At 47.1% G+C, this 18,986-nt stretch overlaps 1 protein-coding gene across 5 annotated transcripts in view; it reads left to right on the top strand.

The window, feature by feature from the left end:
* Positions 1–18,986, top strand: part of GATB (glutamyl-tRNA amidotransferase subunit B) — a 119,972-nt gene that overhangs the window by 59,972 nt on the left and 41,014 nt on the right. For 4 of the 5 annotated variants that reach the window (XM_006072197.4, XR_006545704.2, XR_003104355.3 and 1 more), the window contains exons 6-9: positions 1,492–1,605; positions 5,168–5,252; positions 6,248–6,292; positions 8,570–8,759. In XM_006072197.4, the coding sequence (XP_006072259.3) occupies positions 1,492–1,605; positions 5,168–5,252; positions 6,248–6,292; positions 8,570–8,759 (434 nt within the window). The remainder of the gene's footprint in view (positions 1–1,491; positions 1,606–5,167; positions 5,253–6,247; positions 6,293–8,569; positions 8,760–18,986) is intronic. The other variant, XM_025268173.3, reaches the window with a different exon arrangement.

Here is an 18,986-nt window from a genome sequence, read left to right as displayed (position 1 = left end):
AAGGAAGCACACAGTGTCCACAGGGGCTAAGAGGTTTTTGGAGAAATGGGAGAAGTAATAGAGACACAGAGTCATTTCTGGGCTAAAAGGCGGCTTTTCCCTGCCTGTCAGCATGGGTGGCCCTTGGGGAGTGGCAGAGTGGGAATGGTAGAGAGCCCTTACAAGGGTCTCTTTCTCTAGGCATGGAATTTATTCATGCTATTTTATTATTTTAATATGCTTTTACTTTTATGAAACCTTAGAAAAGAAATTTTTTTTCTTAACTCATCAGCACATTCAGGTTTGACAGATCCTTTTTAAGTTTAAAGACTTGCCTAAGAAAATAAAAATCCAGCATTTTGTCGTCTGTTTTTGTTCTGTTTTAAATATTGTAAATAAAACTAGAGAATGGAGAATTCTAGCTGTACTTGGCAGGGTGTGAAATGTGATGATTTCTTCTCTTTGTCCCTTTTCCTCTTGGGATTTTGCTTCCCTTTCCTCCTCAAGAGCCTGTTAGTCATCTCACAAACTACCTATTTCCTTAGGGGTTACTGTTTCCAAAGTGGGCGGGGATAGGGGCAAGGTTCAGGGTCAAAGAAAGTTCTCCTAGAATGAAGGCTGCTGTCTCTGGTCCCCCCCACAGCACTGTCTGCTGTGGCAAACCCCTACAGCCGCCAGGAAGGATTCAAGTCCTGTTTGCAGAAGAAAGAAATTATTACAGTACCTGGAGGAAGGAGGAGGGAAAAAAGCCCACGTTTCTGGCTTGTGCCCTTGAGCTGTAAATTCTCAAGGACTCTCTTATAAATCTCCCGGAATCGCTGTTGGAAATCCACATTCCCTCAGAGAGCAGTGTAGGACTATCACATAACAATTTCTGAGGCCTTCCCCCTAACGCAGCTCTGACGCTTTGAAAAAAACTTCAGGATAAAACTTCAGAGTAAACCTCCATTTTAACAGTGTTGTTTTTCTTACTTGGCACGAAAGAAATTAGATTTCCCCAGATGGTATATCCAGAATTTCTTCTGTCTTCTACCTGTGTACAAGTGCACAGAAATATCCCTGCACACGTGCGCACACACCCCGCAGATGCCTGAGGACTGTCAGTCTTGTAAGTGGGCAGAAGTACCAGCCGTGAACTTCAGGACCAACCTTACCTCCTTTGAGTGTGTGTGTGTGTGTGTGTGTGCGCACGTGTGCGCGCCACGCACGCTTGTGCACGCTCAGTTGTGTCCGACTCTTTGTGACCCCATGGACTGTAGCTCACCAGGCTCCTCTGTCCATGGGATTCTCCAGGCAGGAATACTGGAGCGGGTTGCCATGTCCTATTCCAGGGGATCTTCCCGACCCAAGGATCGAACCCATGTCTCATCTCCTGCATTGGCAGGCAGATTCTTTACCACTGGCACCATGGACATCAGCTAGAGTCAGATATTGCTTGCACTCTCTTGCCTTAAAAAGACCACGTTCTCTCAGAGAATTTCTAAAGAGTTGTCTTTTTTTCTCTCCTTCCAGAGGGCCAGTTAAGAGTGGATGCCAATATATCTGTGCATCGCCCTGGGGAGCCTTTGGGCATTCGAACTGAAGTGAAGAATCTCAACAGTGCCCGATTTCTGGCCAAAGCTATAGGTGAATGTCAGCTGTTACTCCTCATGTACTTCTTTGTAGCAGCTCTCTGTTTCTGTGTAATAATCATTCCCCCAACCCAACTTAATGACTTACATGATACCATCTCAGCTTCACGGTTTTGTGGGTTGGGTGGTTTTCGGCTGGTCCTGCCTCGGCTCTTTCATTTGACTCTGGGGAGCCGGCACTCTGCTGAGATAGAGAGTCCAGGAGGACCTTACATGCTGGGACCTTGGTGCCAGACATCTGCTGGGCTTCTTTACCCATGTGGGCTTTCTGCATTCACTTGCTTAGCCCAGCTTTCTTATTTGGCAGAGGTGGCATCCTAGGAGGATGAAGGCAGATCCCTCAAGTCCTCTTCAGTCTTTAGTTCTAGAACTTGCACAACATTTCTTCCAGTACATTCTATTCAAAACAGGTTCAAGGGAAGGGGGAGGAAATAGACTTCACTTCTATGGGAGGATTTGCAAAATTCTGTAACTGCACGTACCACAACCAGCCTGAACTGTATAACGTCATATTTGTTGTAGATTAGCCACAATTTGACCTAATTGGTCATTATGTTTTTCTGCTTTTAACTGTTTTAACTAACAGATTGCTTGAAAGTGAAAGTGCTAGTCACTCAGTCATGTCCGACTCTTTGCTACCCTGTGGACTGTAGCCTGCCAGGCTCCTGTGTCCATAGAATTTTCTAGGCAAGAATACTGGAGTGGGTTGCCATTCCCTTCTCCAGGGGATCTTCCCAACCCAGGGATTGAACCTGGGTCTCCTGCACTGCACATGGGTTCTTTACCAGCTGAGCCACCAGAGAATAGGTTGCCTAGGCCTGTGTAATCAAGTAGTGATCTTACTGGAGCACATGCTGTGGATCTTTCAATGTGGACAGATGTATGTTAGTAATACAATAGAAGAACTGAGCAAGCTCAGAAGCTGGAGTGGTCCATAGAAGATGATGACTGAATGTGAGGGGATGACATCTCAGAAGGATGAAAGTACTCTTTAAAAGCAAAGGTATCTAAGAGGAAGAGAGACAGAAGGGAGGAGGTGGGGGGTGGAGGTTAAGGTACGTCCTTCAAGGTGCACAGAGCAAGGGATGGATGAAAGTGGCATCCCAGCCCAAAGGTTCACCAAAGGTTCAGTAGTATGCTGAGTATTAGAAGGAAGACAGATTTTCTAGTCTTGTATAAAACTTTATTATCCTGAACCTGAAATAATCAACCAGCCTTAATGAAGACACTGTGACTGTATACATTTTCAGGAAAAAGGCATTAACATGGTCAAGGGCCTCAGATATGCAGCTGTGTCAGTAACCTCAGATATGCAGATGACACCACCCTTATGGCAGAAAGTGAAGAGGAACTAAAGAGCCTCTTGATGAAAGTGAAAGAGGAGAGTGAAAAAGCAGGCTTAAAATTCAACATTCAAAAAGTGAAGCTCATGGCATCCAGTCCCATCACTTCATGGCAAAGAGATGGGGAAAAAATGGAAACAGTGAAAGACTTTATTTTCTTTGGCTCCAAAATCACTGCAGATGGGGACTGCAGCCATGAAATTAAAAGACACTTGCTCCTTGTAAGTAAAGCTATGACCAACTTAGACAGCATATTAAAAAGCAGAGACGTTATTTTGCCGACAAAGGTCCATCTAGTCAAAGCTATGCCTTTTCCAGTAGTCATGTATGGATGTGAGAATTGGACCATAAAGAAAGCTGAGTACTGAAGAATTGATGCTTTTGAACTGTGGTGTTGGAGAAGACTCTTGAGAGTCCCTTGGACAGCAAGGAGATCAAACCAGTCCATCCTAAAGGAAATCAAGCCTGAATATTCATTGGAAGGCCTGATGCTGAAGCTGAAACTCCAATACTTTGACCACCTGATGTGAACAACTTACTCATTGGGAAAGACCCTGATGCTGGGAAAGATTGATGGCGGGAGGAGAAGGGGACAACAGAGGATGAGATGGTTGGATGGCATCACCGACTCGATGGACATGAGTTTGAGCAGCTCCAGGAGCTGGTGATGAACAGGGAAGCCCAGTGTGCTGCAGCCCACGGGGTTGCAAAGAGTCGGACACGACTGAGGGACTGCACTGAACTGATGGTCAAGGGGATGACATATAGGATGTATAGGGGGAGCTTCCCGCATAAAGACAGCTAATGAGGACAGACTCTTCTGCTTGTGAGAGGAGACACTGTCCGTGTGTCTGAGGCTGCGAAAGTTCTGGGCCAGGAGAAACCCTTCCAGCTCAGGTTGGTGAAGGTGAAGCTTGGAATGAATCGAAAAAAGTTCCACTTCGCCTTGTAGGTGAGTGTCCTGGAGCTCATTAGTGTAAGAGGTGGTGATTGGAACTTAAACAAGCAACAAGATTTTAGGTAGATTCATCCCAGATGAGTTTGAAGGCTTTGGCTGCCCCTAGCCTTCTGTTGTCCTATGAAGTACCCTGTGGAGTGGCAGTCTGAGACAGAACTCTACCTGTGGTCGGGCTGGGGCTGGAAGAACCCGAGCTTTCCTGTTACGGGCTTAAGTCCCCAAGCCTGTAATTTTTCCACTCCAATTTTCTCCTTACATCAGACCTTTTAGCCATCCTCTTGGGGTTTGTTGCTTTTTGTCAGCTCAGATAAGAGTCAGGATTTGGGTGAGGGCAAGAGGAGTATGTTTAAGTGGGGAGTTAAGGAGGGAGGGGGAGAAGGCAATGGCACCCCACTCCAGTACTCTTGCCTGGAAAATCCCATGGATGGAGGAGCCTGGTGGGCTGCGGTCCATGGGGTCGCTAAGAGTCGGACACGATTGAGTGACTTCCCTTTCACTTTTCACTTTCATGCATTGGAGAAGGAAATGGCAAGCCACTCCAGTGTTCTTGCCTGGAGAATTCCAGGGACTGGGGAGCCTGGTAGGCTGCCATCCATGGGGTCGCACAGAGTTGGACACGACTGAAGTGACTTAGCAGCAGCAGCAGCAAGGAGGGGGAGGCAAGGCTGAGGCTGTTTTCATAAGGAAGCGTGGCAGCGGAGGCTGTGTTCCGCTCACCACTGCTGCCTTTTTCCGTGGTGAGGGAGCAAGGCGTAGAGCAGTGGCTCTTCATCTTTGGGGGCCATAGATCCCTTGGAATATACAGTGGACATTCTGGATCATTTCTCCAAAATCCGTACATAGGCACACAGCCACATTTGTATATAATCCCAGGAGATACCAGAACCCCCTGAATCCTGCCCTTGGGTCCTGGGATAAACACTCTTTGATAAGCAAGGTCCTAGATGCAGAGTTGCTTGTCGTCAGCATTGGCCCTAGCCCTTCTGCCAAGCTGTGTGCTTGTGTTCTGTACTGGGTCACGTTAATTGCTCTAAACCTAGGTTTGCTCAAAAAGTGAGAGAGCAGAGCTTCCTAAAAGACCCTTCCCACCAATGTTACTCTGTGATGGCAGCAAGAAGAAGAAATACAGCATCTGTGGAAAGAATAATTATAAACAACTCCCTTGATTATTTTTTGACCTAAAAATTGAAAGAGTTCCAATTATTGCTTAACTGGATAAAGGAATCAAATATGATACTAAACTATTTATTTTTTAGACTATGAAATTCAGAGGCAAATCAATGAACTTGAGAATGGAGGTGAAATTCTGAATGAAACGCGCTCGTTTGATTACAAGCTTGGGTGAGTTTGCATGACAGCATCTTGAATACAGGTCGGTGGGGCTCCGCAGACCAGCCGTATCACCATGAAGAAGGTACCTAGCTTCTCTGCAGTCTGGTTTCCTCATTAGGAAAATGCCGTGCCCCACAGGGATGTGATACACCGTCCAGGGCTGGTGACAGATTTCACTTGGCTGAACAGACTTGGAGTCCTAGATCCTGGCCCCTCCCTGGATTCCAGCTTACCTCCTTTGTGCCAAGAATTTTGACTTCCTTAAATTCTTTCAGACCTGCCAGTTTCAGCTTAGAAGTGGAAGAAAGCTTAGAGCTGGCTGTAGAGGTGTGTTTATCTGTTCAGATATCTCTGAGTCTTAACTTTCTGATTCTTTGTTCCCCGGTGGCTCAGACAGTAGAGAGTCTGCCTGCAATGCAGGAGACCTGGGTCAGTCCCTGGGTCAGAAACATCCCCTGGAGTAGGAAATGGCACCCCACTCCAGTACTCTTGCCTGGAAAATCCCATGGACAGAGGGGCCTGATGGGCTGCAGTCCATGGGGTCGCTAGGAGTCAGACACGACTGAGCTTTTGACTTCACTTTCACTTTTCACTTTCATGCATTGGAGAAGGAAATGGCAACCCACTCCAGCGTTCTTGCCTGGAGAATCCCAGAGATGGGGGAGCCTGGTGGGCTGCTGTCTATGGGGTCGCACAGAGTTGGACACGACTAAAGCGACTTAGCAGCAGCAGCAGCAGCAGGGGAAAGATTTCAAAATCCTGGAGTTTGAGCTGGTTAAATGTTGGAAACATTGAAGCAGTTTCTTTTTCTTTTTTTGAATTATCATGCTACACATGTGTCTTTCTTTAATATCATTTCTGCAGCGTATTCAGGAAAGTGTGTCCCACAGAAGCAGAGGAGCTTGAGTGCCCTGGTTCCCCTGTTGGTAGTGAGCCCCTGTCTGCATACACACCAGCCTTTGCTGCAGTGCTTTTTAAAATGTTCTCTCGTTTAACTGTCACAGGTGCACCGTGCCGATGAGAGACAAAGAAGGAAAACAAGACTACAGGTGCTTACTCCTCTTGTCAGAATACCGTTCTCTGTTTGGCTTGTATTCCAGGCCCACTTACAGACCAACACAGTGATCCTGGGTGGCTTCTAGGAAGCACTTTCTGCTGTCGCCATTGCACGGTGGGAGATCCAGGGTTCCTGGTTTATGTGTGTACTGAGAGGAAGAGTATTTTGATGTGGGAGCCTTGGAGGCCTTATTTGACAGGATTCAGTGGTTGGAAGCACTTAGGCACTCACCTCGCCAGAGCCGTCATAACTGCGCTGAGAGGATGGCCGTTGAGGGGGCCCGGGCTGTTCTCATGCTACTTTCAGGGACAAATTCAGCAATGCAAGGACTGTAAGAAGGTAGAAAAAAGAGCTGTATATGTTAATGGCAGTTCCCGTCACATCTCAGGTAATACCGTTTAACAAGTTAGACTTACTGTGAGATCCAGAAATAAGGCAAATGAGAAGAATAGCTTTGAGGACTTCGCTGGTGGTATCCAGTGGCTAAGATCTCACCTTCCTGTGCAGGGAGGAGGAAACATCGAAATGATGATCCCCTGATTGGCGACCAAGATCCCATGTGTCTCAACAGCCAAAAAACATAAAGCAGAAGCAATATTTTAACAATTTCAATAAAGATTTTTAAAATATTCCACATTAAAAAAAAGAAAGGAATAGCGTAGGGTAAATTTAGCCTCTTATTTCTTCCTTGTTTATCAGACTGCAAAAGTGAAAAGTTGAAGCGACAAAGTGGTAGAGGTTGGCACTTTGCTTTGTGAAGTGCAGAAAGATAGAGTAGCCATTGCTGTCGACAAGGAACAAATACAGCGTCCTGATTTAGGAAGGAAGCCGCTCGTAAACCCCAAGAGTGGGCGTCACCTCAAGGACGCCTCTCGTGTGTCTGTCTCAGTCACCCTTGTTCTCATTACAGTGATCTCCCTAGGCTCAGTCTGTTCTTCCCAAGAAACTCCTTTGTTTTCCCGTGTGGCCCCCGCTGCGTTGGTGCTGCTCTCTCGCTGAGCACGGCATTGGCTTTTAGCAGAGTCAGTGGCTTCAGGTTGCTCCCCCAGGTTAATAGATGAGGTTTGGGCAGCCTCCCTTTGCTTTCCTCTTGCCTTCAGAAGTCAGGCTGATTCATAGCACAGATTTGGCATTGAGGTGATGGGTTGCTTGCATTTCTGATGTATCACCTGGGAGCCACCATTTATTCTGTGTAACCCTGCTTCTGCATAAGCCCTCTGACAAGCATGGGCAGAGGGAAAGACGTTAGATGCTAGAATAGACAAAAGGGAAGGACACCTTAGTTTGACAAGAGCTGATGCGGTGATGCAGCGTCCGCATTTTTTTTTAATTGACTTTTTTTATTGCAGTTTTAGTTTTCCAGCAGAATTGAGTAGAAATTAGAGTTCCCATATACTTCTTGTTGTATGCTATATACCCCCTCCCCGCCCTGGCACACACACACACACACACACACACACGCGCGCGCGCGCGCGCGTGCACGCGGGTTTCCTCTTATAACATCTTGCATTAGTGTATAATGTGGTAAATTTGTTAAAATGATGAACCAGTATGATACCTTCCTAGTAACTGAAGTCCATAGTTTACCTTAGGGTTCACCCTTATGTCGTCTGTTCTCCGGGTTTAGCAGATGTGTGATGACGCGTGTGCACCATTACAGTGTCACACAGAATGCTTTCACTGCCCTGAAACCCCGCTGTGCTCCCCTGTTCATCCCTCCCTCTCCTACCTTCTACATTTTATTGGGTTGGGCCAAAAGGTCTTTTGGGTTCTTCCATCAGATGTTATGGGAAAACTTGAACAAACTTTGTGGCTAACCCAATATTACGCAAAGTCCATTTATTTATTCCAATTCTCAAGAAAGAAGGTTTCCTTTTCATAAAAACTGCTGAAAATACTGAAAATTTTAGTGGGTGAAGTCATCTTTCTTCCTAAGAAGTAAGTTGCTCGTATTTGGTTCTGTTTTTTCCAGTCTGTGTCTTGTGAATATGCACTTGATCCATGATTATAAACGGCAGGGCGGCATCAACCTTGTGCTGCGCCCTTTTCACGCAGTGCTCGTTTATGAGCACAGAGAGCGCTGGATGTGGTGGTTTTGACCTTACATTTGTACAAGGACTAGTTCCTGGAAGAGTAGGAGACTTCATGTGGGACTTCAAAAAATATTTGTAGCACAACATCTGTAGACAAACTTTCACATTGACTGTAGGTTTGTCTCTTCCAACTGAACCCGTTACGGAGAGTCAGGCCGTCTCCTCTCTGCACCCAGGTTCATGCCGGAGCCCAACCTGCCCCCGCTGCTGCTCTACGACTCAGGGTCCCTCCCCTCCGGCGCAGACCCGCAGCAGGTGATCAACATCGACCAGCTGCGGGAGCGGCTCCCCGAGCTGCCCCACGTGACCCGCCAGAGGCTCGTGCAACAGTACGGGATGCTGCCGGAGCACAGCTGTGTCCTGCTGGTGGGTCCTCTCCAGAGGCTGTGGTCGGCCCGCTGGGCGGGTGGGGGGCTCCGGGTGGAGTGCGACGGCTGCAGTGTGCCCGGAATCAGGCGTGCTCACCTTCCTCACCAGCCTCGAGGATGGATACGCCTCTGAAGACCCACCAGGTGGGCTCCTCTCAGTCATTTCTTGCGTGTGGACTTGCAGAGCTGCTCACAGCAGCCGTGGAGGCTTCTTGAGGACAGTCCAGATGTTCTGGATGACTGTTCACTTGTCTCTGTGCAGGACAAAAGGAAATCAATATATAGGCTTTCTGGATGTCTGGCGGTGTTGAACTGTGCCAGGGTCCGGCAGGAAGTTGGGTTCTCACAAAGCAGACAGTTGTTTTACCGACTATAGAAGAAACGTTTATTCCACACGAAATGCTGCAAACTCTGACTAAACGCCTCGGTCCTTGGAGGATACCTCTGAAGGGGCCATTAAGAACCTGACACCGTGGAGATGTGCTCAGGGATTTTCCATCCTGTCTAGGGCTGCGGGGCTCTGCAGTTCCGTGGGCCACGGCCGCATTAAAGTGGCCCGGCACCCGTGAGAGTGGCGTGGCATCACACTTGTCTTCTGCTTGTCTGTCAGGGAGGCTGTGCGGAGTTTCTCCACAGCGTCTCTCAGGGACAGGCTGTCTGCTGCACTCATCGCGTGGAGCACAGAATCTCTGGGAAGTCTGGGCTGTTGCATTGTGATTGAGCGGTAGCTGCGGGGATGTTAGGATGTTCATGTTTGTGTATATATTTATACACTTAAGTGTCAAAACCCTGCCATTTCTGGTACATGGTAGACGAGCGAATGCTTATTGAATGAGTCTGTTTATCATCCCTAAATCAGCTCATTTGAAAAGAATCAGAGAGTATAGAAAACTCAGTTTTGTCAGATCGACCTGGAGAAAACACATGTGTGCCAAGAGTCTTAGGTCAGTAGGCGTGTGTATGCGACTCACAGGCAGCCTTGTTCACCGCGTCAGACACAGTAGGTTCTTCTCTCACACTGCAGGCTGGGCGGCTCGCCGCCTCCCGTGGACTGCTGCTGTATCTTGCCCACACCTCTGTGGAGACTGTGTTGGTGTATTCTAATTCTTTATTAATTGGTGTGTTTTGTTCCGGCAAGGACTGTCTCATCCGCTCGCCGTGTTACTCGGTGCCGGTCAGCACTGCTGAACGCCAGGCCTGTGTGTGAACCAGCGAGCCGCTTGCTCAGAACACCTTTTAACCTGAAACCTCTTAGAATTCACACACTGTTCCCAAGTTGATTTAACAAACCCAAATTTTAGTCTCACACACCTTCCCCACCATCTTGAATTTCCAGCCCACTTGAAATCAACTTCAGACTGAACGCTGAATGCTAAATTCTAGTCCTGAATTTTGTAATGTATTTGCCAAATTCTGTAAGGATGAGAGAGGGCACAAACGGAGGCCTCTCACCTCCAGCAAGTTCTCTGAAGCAGACACATGTTCATGTCTATGTCCCAGGCTCCACTTCTGTGTCCTTCAAGCGCCTCAGCCGCAGAGGCCTTGGAGAAATGTTTGCGGAGGGTGGCAAGTGAGTGAGTTTCTGGTTTTTTCATAGTTTAAGGCCCTGTTTTGTTGTTGCTTGTTGTTATTAAGTCGCTAAGTTGTGTCCAACTCTTTGTGACCACATGGGCAGCACACCAGGCTCCTTTGTCCTCCACTGTCTCCCAGAGTTTGCTCAGATTCATGGCCACTGAGTTGGTGATCCTATCTGACCATTTCATCCTCTGCCACGCTCTTCTCCTTTTGCCTCAGTCTTTCCCAGCATCAGGGGCTTTTCCACTGAGTTGGCTCCTCGCTTCAGTCATGTCTGACTCTTTGTGAGCCCATGGACTGCAGCACGCCAGGCCTCCCTGTCCATCACCAACTCTCAGAGCTTACTCAAACTCATGTCCATTGAGTCGGTGATACCATCCAACCATCTCATCCTCTGTGGTCCCCTTCTCCTCCCGCCTTCGATCTTTTCCAGCATCAGGGTCTTTTCTAGTGAGTCAGTTCTTCACATCAGGTGGTCAAATTATTGGAGCTTCAGCATCAGTCCTTCCAATGAATATTCAGGACTGATTTCCTTTAGGATGGACTGGTTTGATCTCCTTGACTCTCAAGAGTCTTCTCCAGTACCACAGTTCAAAAGCATCAGTTTTTTGGTGCTCAGCCTTCTTTATCTCACATCCACACATGACTACTGGAAAAACCATAGCTTTGACTATATGGACCTTTGTCGGCAAAGTGATGTCTCTGCTTTTTAATACCCTCTTTTGGTTTATGATACCTTTCCTTCCAAGGAGCAAGTGTCTTTTAATTTCATGGCTGCGGTCACTGTCCACAATGATTTTTGGAGCCCACGAAAATAAAATCTGTCACTGCTTCTACGTTTTCCCCTTCTATTTGCCATGAAGTGATGGGACCAGATGCTATGATCTTAGTTTTTTGAATGTTGAGTTTCACATCAGCTTTTTCACTCTCCTCTTTCACCCTCATCAAGAGGCTCTTTAGTTCCTTTTCATTTTCTGCCATTAGAGTGAGCTTCCAGATGTATAAGCCCTGATTATAGAAACTTATTTTTGTCTATTCACTTCAGCACTTTTATTAGCATCTTCTATGCAGCAGGTACTGAGATGGGGACAGAGACACTTTTTGGATTTGTTTTCTTTGCTTTCCAAGAACATGTATATATGACACCTCAGCTAACAGCCCCCAGAGCAGATTGCAGTGGACAGTAGATGTATGACGCAGGCCAGGAGCCCAGAGGAGGTAGTGATGACTTTGATGGGACAAGTGGGGAAAACTCGCAAGGAGGTGCTGGCTTTTAAGCCAGTTTTATAAGAGCTTTATTTTTTATTTTTTTGATATATTAAAACTGTGCTTATTTTTGTAGCTTGCAGATAATGTATTAGGTGATTCATTTTGCAGTATGTGTTTTTTTTTTTTAATGGCTAATACTTGAAATTTTCAAGACAAATGAGAAGAGAACTAGTAATACGGAAGGAGGATGATTCAGACGATTTTTTTTCCTGAAATCAGGCACCCTGAGCTCCTGATGACTTAGTAATCATTGGAAGCTGAGTTACTCATAACATACCCGAAAGCGGTATGTTCATGTTTTTTTCCTGACTTCCTCAGAAACACAACAGATTGCCGAGAAGGGCAGATGCACCAATCTAATGAACCATCTTTCAGTTTAAAGAGTGCCTGGGAGTATTCATTAAATCAGTAGTGTGGTGGAGGTGTGCTCTGCAGAGCTCTGACTCCACGCTCCTGCCTTTGGGTCACTGATTAAATTAAACATTAAGCATACAGTCCTTACTGGTAACGCAATCCTTTACCCATGAATGGTTAAAAAAAAAAAAAGAAAGAAAAACAACTTCAGAGCTTAACTGTTATCTTTAATTTTTTTTAATTGAAGTATAGCTGATATACAATGGTATTTAAGTTACATATGTACGATATAGCGATTGGCGGTTTCTCAAGGGTGCATTCGGTCCGTGGTTGCTGTAACAGTGGCCGTCTTCCCTGTGTTATACAGCTCTGCCCTTGTCGCTGTCCTGTGTGTTGAGCACTGAATTGTGTGGTAATAATTCCTCCTTGGCATTTACAAAACTCTAATACAGTCTGTCTTAGCCTCCACCACAAAGTCTGGCACGCAGTAGGCCTCGGTGAACAGATGGACAGATGAGTGGATGAATGGGATTCTGTCACAGTGCTCACGAAGCCCTGGGGAAAGCAGTTCCTGATAAAGCGTCCCTGTTTCCCAAAGTCAGGTATATAACGCACCCTTTTGACAGCCCAACAAATCAGGGTGGTACCTGTGTTGCCGAGCTTGGCGGGGAGAAGCCTGGGGTTTCCGCCTCAGTCAGGCCATGTGCCGTGACCGTGTCCCTGCCTCCTGAAGAACTTGTTTCTTCAGGACCTTGGAATCAAGCATGCATTCTCACGTCACCTCTTAAGCCCACCTGATAATCCCCTCCCACCGTAGCCTGTGTGAGTGTTTCTTCCTCATGAAGCGTATCATGTCCCATTGGAGCTTCAGCCTAGTGAGCTCCCCTTTTTTCCCTCTCTGTGTCAGCCTCCCAGATTTCTGACCTCATTTGTCAGGAGTGAGGAATGGACGTATGGAGGTGAGGTCGAGTCATTAGGGTTCTAGAGGAATTGAGAGGTCCTAGTAGTGTAGCGAGTCCTTCTCTGAGTCAGTGTGTCCAGGAGTAACTGTGAGAACGGTCATATATGCAGGTGAGGTTTTTTTTAGCAGATGATAAAAGGTGATTTCTGTGGGGATGTCTCTTCCTAAACCCTGCTTTGCTGAACAGGGAATCCAGATGAGTTGTCATTGGCCCCATAGGCAGCTCAGGGTCAGTCGAGGCCGATAGCTAACAGCGGGTTCTGTGGCTCACAGTGGACCACTTTCTAATCCAGTCCGTCCTCCCAGCACCCCCTGCAGTGGGGCCGTCCGTCTCCCCGTTTTTCTGGTGAGGAAGCGCCACCTCTGAGGTTGAGAGTGAGCCACTTAGTGACTCCGTCAGGCCTGAGGGGAGCTGACTCCAGGGCCCAGGCACTCCGCTTCTGAGCTCCTGTCTGCTTGGACAGAAGTGGGCCCCAAGGCCCGCTGGAGTCCTGTTTCAAGCTCATTGCTGTTTTGAGTCACGGAATAGAGAAAACAGTTGTTTACTTGTGTGGGTATTAATACTTTATCCAGCCCCACTGAGGCTTCATGAAACAAAGTCATAGAATGTCAGTCCATTTAAACCTTTTTCCCACCCCTCGCGGTTTTTAAGATGCCAGCCTGCCCTATAAATAAACATAAGTGCTATCTGCTAAATTTAGTGAAAATCAGTCAACTCCAGTGGAAAGCAGAAATTTTGTTCATTTTCCAAGTAGAAAGAAAAGCAATGTAAGCTCTCCCACAGTTCTGTTTATTTTGTTTCTTAGACTTTGTGCCTTAGCTACTTGTCCCAATCTGACGGAACATTTGAGAAGGGCCTCCACATAGTATATGGGGTTTGTGGGACAGTTTTGCCTGATGCAGTTGGTGAGAACGCATCTGAGCTCTCTGGTGGCAGATTTCGGTGTCCTCTGTTATGAGAGATTTCAGTGGAGGAATGGGCCTAGCAGCCCCAATTCAGCGTCTCCTGACAGCCTGCTGTACTCACCACAGTGCCCTGTGTGTGTGCTCAGCTGTGTCCCAACTCTTTGCGACCCTGTAGACTGTAGCCCGCCAGACTCCTCTGCCCATGGGATTTTCCCAGCAAGAGTACTGGAGTGGGTTGCCATTTCCTCCTCCAGTACCCTGCTGTTTTCAGATGTAAGACTTTCATCTTTTCTGTGTTATGTTTAACTCTCTTGAGTAGCCCTACAGGAAAGATTAACACACTGAGACAGATGCTTTTTCTTTTTTAATATAGTTGATTTACAATGTTCTGCTCACTTCTGTACAGCAAAGTGACTGTCAGTTTGACAAAGTTGTACACATGTATACCTTCTTTTTTATATTCTTTTCCATTAAGATTTATCCCAGGACATGGACTGTAGCACCCTGTGCTATTCCTTCAGCAGGGCCTTGTCGTCCATCTTTTCCATTAAGATTTATCCCAGGACATTGACTGTAGCACCCTGTGCTATTCCTTCAGCAGGGCCTTGTCGTCCATCTGTCCTGTGTGTGATAGTTGTCGTCTGCTGACCCCAGACGCCCAGTCCAGCCCTCCCTGGCTCCCTCCTCCCCTTCGGCAACCACATGTCAAGACAGACACTCTTGACTCCAGATCTCACTTCTGATGGTTGCAGGCCCGGGGGCACTGAGAAGGTTCCTGAAGCTGTTCCTTCCCCAAAGGAAAGAGGAGGGGAATGGGACACTTGGCCCCAAAGATGGCAGGCACAGTAGTGCCTTCACCGAGCCTCCAATACCTGTCTGCAGCCAAGCAGACAACCAGGAACATGCTGCTCCCAGGGAAAGGGCCACAGACAGCTGCTGACATGTCCAGAGCCGCACAGGGCGGAGTTCGGGGGACAGCCTACTCAAGGCCCAGCGAGACTGTAGGGAGATACAGCTGTGACCCTCCAAGTCAGTGACTTCTGCCGCCTCGAGTCTGTCCGTCTGTGTGCAGTCTCAAGATGCGTGGTTTATTTGAACAACCTCCTTGCCCAGCCAGTTAGTCCCCGTTTAAAGCCATAATCTTTTGTTTCTGGTGTCATGGGAAAGGGTAAGTGTCTCTAAGAACAGAGAGACAGGAGATACCATGACGAAGGCTGGTTGTCAGATGGATTGTTTTCTGAGTTTTGCTCCGGGTCTCTTGTTAGCTTGAAATGGCCTGGTTTTCTGTCTGGATGAATTGCCTATAAAATAATTTCCCATGACAAATATCTGTATATCCCATAGGTAATACTACTTTAAAGCTAATAACTAAAAAAGCATCTGCAACCTTATTGACTAGTTTTAGACCGCCCAGACTTAGAAGACTCACCGTCGGACCACAGCTGAAGGAAAATCCATTTGGTCAACATTGTCGCTCGGCATTTTTGAGCTCCATGCAATTTTCAGAATTGATTTTATTCTTCATTTTATGAAATCACATCCAGTGCTTGCCAACTTAAGGGTGCTTTCACAGTCTGTGCACAGAAAAAATAACCGATATTTTGTTCCGGTCAAGTCGAATCAAAAGACACGTCTTCCAGCTTGACTCCTGCAAAACCCACGGTTATTTCATTCATTTCAAGTGCAGGCACCAAGGGGCTTTCAGAGGTGGATCCACCAGGCGCAGAGCCGTCTGAGCGCCCAGCTTGGGGACTGTCGGGGCTCTGTCCCCAAGCCCATCCTGAAGCCTCGTGTCTTGTCTGTGGGCCGCTTTCCTTTCTGGGACAGTTAACAGAAGACCGCTGCTGAGTTACACAGGTTTCCTCCGTGTCACGAGCATTTTGGCAGCACTGACTTTAGGCCCACTGAAGGTTGATTATCATCAGAATTGATTTCTTGACAACATCCTTTTTGCGCCCCATTCTCCCAGTATTTGATTATGCTTGTCTGCTGTCAGCTTTTATTACCTGAGTTATTTGATTTTGATTGTCCAAGGGAAAGTCCGGTTCCCCAGTTGGTTTCCCTCCGCGTCCCTCCCAGAGTGAGTGCGTCACAGACAATGGAACTTCACAGCCGACTGTCCGTGGGTGAGAGGAGTCCAGCTCAGATGTGTGCACTTTCTGGCTTTGCTACAAACAGAGCACAGGTGAAATTGTTGGGACCAGGGTTTTATTCAGATTTTAAGGGTCCTCAAGCCCTCTGGGAATGTGATCCAGAGGTGGAAATTGTGGAGACCACAATAGGACTATAGACCGCCCCAACCCCTGAAAGCATGTAGTCTCCGAGTCATACCAGAGGGCACACCGTTGGTGTTTGGGGTCACTTTCAGAGCTGCAGACGCCCATGTTCTTGAAAGGGGTGGTGGTGGTTCAGGATTCCGGCTCCCTCCCTCCTCTCAGTGGAGAGCGGTGCTCCTGTGCCAGCTGCACACCACCCATTACCACCTTTTCATTTTCACCACTGACGACGCCTCTGAATGAGTCCTTTTTTTTTTTCCTCACCCCCTGAAGGATTTCCACAGCCACTGCTTGTTTCCATGAGAAGCAGGGGGAGGTCCGTTCACATCTAGACTCGGGCCCTTCCCCACTGCACATTCCTGTCCTCCCTGGGGCTGTGCCTTGTGCTTTTTGCCCGGGAACCACCACTGTCTCGGGGCATGCTTGCCTGCTGTCCATCTTGTTCCAGAACTAGCACTGATGTGCTTTTCAGGGCCATTTTTCACTAAGTTGTTGGGTCTGTGTTCTGTTTTTCTCACTTTGGAAGAGCGACTGGACTCGCAGGAATGATGGGGAAGCACAGAGTTCATGTGCAGATTCAGGACCATCTTCTCCGTAGGAACACCCCTCTGCACGGTGACAGGCGAGAGCCCAGCCCGGTGAGAGCTGCTGTCATTTAGTCGCAGATTGGGGTCCCCAGGCTGTCAGCCGCTCCCACCACAGCTTCATGACCCGCCCAGTTCAGTTCAGCCACTCAGTCATGTCCAACTCTTTGCGACCCTCCCCGTCCATCACTAACTCCCAGAGCTTGCTCAAACTCATGTCCATTGAGTCAGTGATGCCATCCAGCCATCTCATCCTCTCTTGTCCCCTTCTCCTCCTGCCTTCAGTCTTTGCCAGCATCAGGGTCTTTTCCAATGAGTCAGTTCTTCACATCAGGCAGCCAGAGTATTGGAGCTTCAGCTTTAGCATCAATCCTTCCAGTGAACACCCAGGACTGGTCTCCTTTAAGATGGACTGGTTGAATCTCCTTGCAGTCCAAGGGACTCTCAAGAGTCTTCTCCAACACCACAGTTCAAAAGCATCAATTCTTCAGCGCTCAGCTTTCTTCACAGTCCAACTCTCACATCCATACAACTTTGACTAGATGGACTTTTGTTGACAAAGGAATGTCTCTGTTTTTTAATATGCTGTCTAGGTTGGTCATAGCTTTTCTTCCAAGGAGTAAGCATCTTTTAATTTCATGGCTGCAATCACCATCTGCAGTGATTTTGGAGCCCAAGAAAATAAAGTCTCTCACTGTTTCCACTGTTTCTCCATCTATTTGCCATGAAGTGATGGGACTGGATGCCATGATCTTCATTTTTTGAATGTTGAGTTTTAAGCCAACTTTTTCACTCTCCTCTTTCACTTTCATCAAGAAGCTCTTTAGTTCTTCACTTTCTGCCATAAGGGTGGTGTCAACTGCATATCCAAGGTTATTGATGTTTCTCCCGGCAATCTTGATTCTAGCTTGCACTTCATCCAGCCTGGCGTTTCGCATTATGTACCCTGCGTATAAGTTATAAGCAGGGTGACAACATACAACTTTGATGTACTCCTTTCCCAGTTTGGAACCTATCTGTTATTCCATGTCTGGTTCTAACTGTTGCTTCTCGATCTGCATATAGATTTCTCAGGAGGCAGGTCAGGTGGTCTGGTATTCCCATCTCTTTCAGAATTTTCCACAGTTTGTTTTGATCTACACACTCAAAGGCTTTGGCATAGTCAATAAAGCAGAAGTAGATGTTTTTCTTGAATTCTTTTGCTTTTTTTGATGATCCAGTGGATGTTGGCAATTTGATCTCTGGTTCCTCTGCCTTTTCTAAATCCAGCTTGAACATCTGCAATTTCATGGTTCGTGTACTGTTGAAGCCTGGCTTGGAGAATTTTGAGCATTACTTTACTAGCATGTGAGATGAGTGCAATTGTGTGGTGGTTTGAACTTGCTTTGGCATTGCCCTTCTTTGGGATTGGAATGAAAATTGACCATTTTCAGTTCTGTGGCCACTGCTGAGTTTTCCAAATTTGCTGGCATATTGAGTGCAGCACTTTAACAGCATCATAGTTTGGTCTCAGGTCAAACAACAGGGAGGGAACCCAGCCCCGCCGATCGACAGAAAATTGGATTAAAGATTTACTGAGCATGGCCACACCCATCAGAAAAAGACCCAGTTTCCCCCACAGTCAGTCTCTCCCATCAGGAAGGTTCCATAAGCCTCTTATTCCTATCCTTCAGAGGGCCAACAGAATGAAAACCACAATCCCAGAAGACTAATCAAACTGATCACATGGACCACAGCCTTGTCTAACTCAATGAAACTATGAGCCACACCATGTGGGGCCACCTGACAGACAGATCATGGTGGAGACTTCAGACAGAATGTGGTCCACTGGAGAAGGGAATGGCAAACCACTTCAGCATTCCTGCCTTGAGAACCCCATGAACAGTATGAAAAGGCAAAAGTATATGACACTGAAAGATGAACTCCCCAGGTCTGTAGGTGCCCAGTATGCTGCTGGAGATCAGTGGAGAAATAACTCCAGAAAGAATGAAGAGATAGAGCCAAAGCAAAAACTATACCCAGTTGTAGATGTGACTGGTGATGGAAGTAAAGTCCAATGCTGTAAAGAGCAATATTGCATAGGAACCTCGATTGTTAGGTCCATGAATCAAGGTAAATTGGAAGTGGTCAAACAGGAGATGGCAAGAGTGAACGTTGACATTTTAGGAATCAGAGAACTAAAATGGATGGGAGTGGGCGATTTTAACTCACATGACCATATATCTACTTCTGTGGGCAAGAATCCCTGAGAAGAAATGGAGTAGCCATCATAGTCAACAAGAGTCTGAGATGCCCTGCCT

This window comes from Bubalus bubalis, chromosome 17 (genome assembly GCF_019923935.1).
Source record: "Bubalus bubalis isolate 160015118507 breed Murrah chromosome 17, NDDB_SH_1, whole genome shotgun sequence".
In the NCBI taxonomy this organism is placed as follows: domain Eukaryota; kingdom Metazoa; phylum Chordata; class Mammalia; order Artiodactyla; family Bovidae; genus Bubalus; species Bubalus bubalis.
The sequence above is the reverse complement of the archived record's forward strand: the minus strand, read 5'-3'. Positions and strand labels throughout refer to the sequence as shown.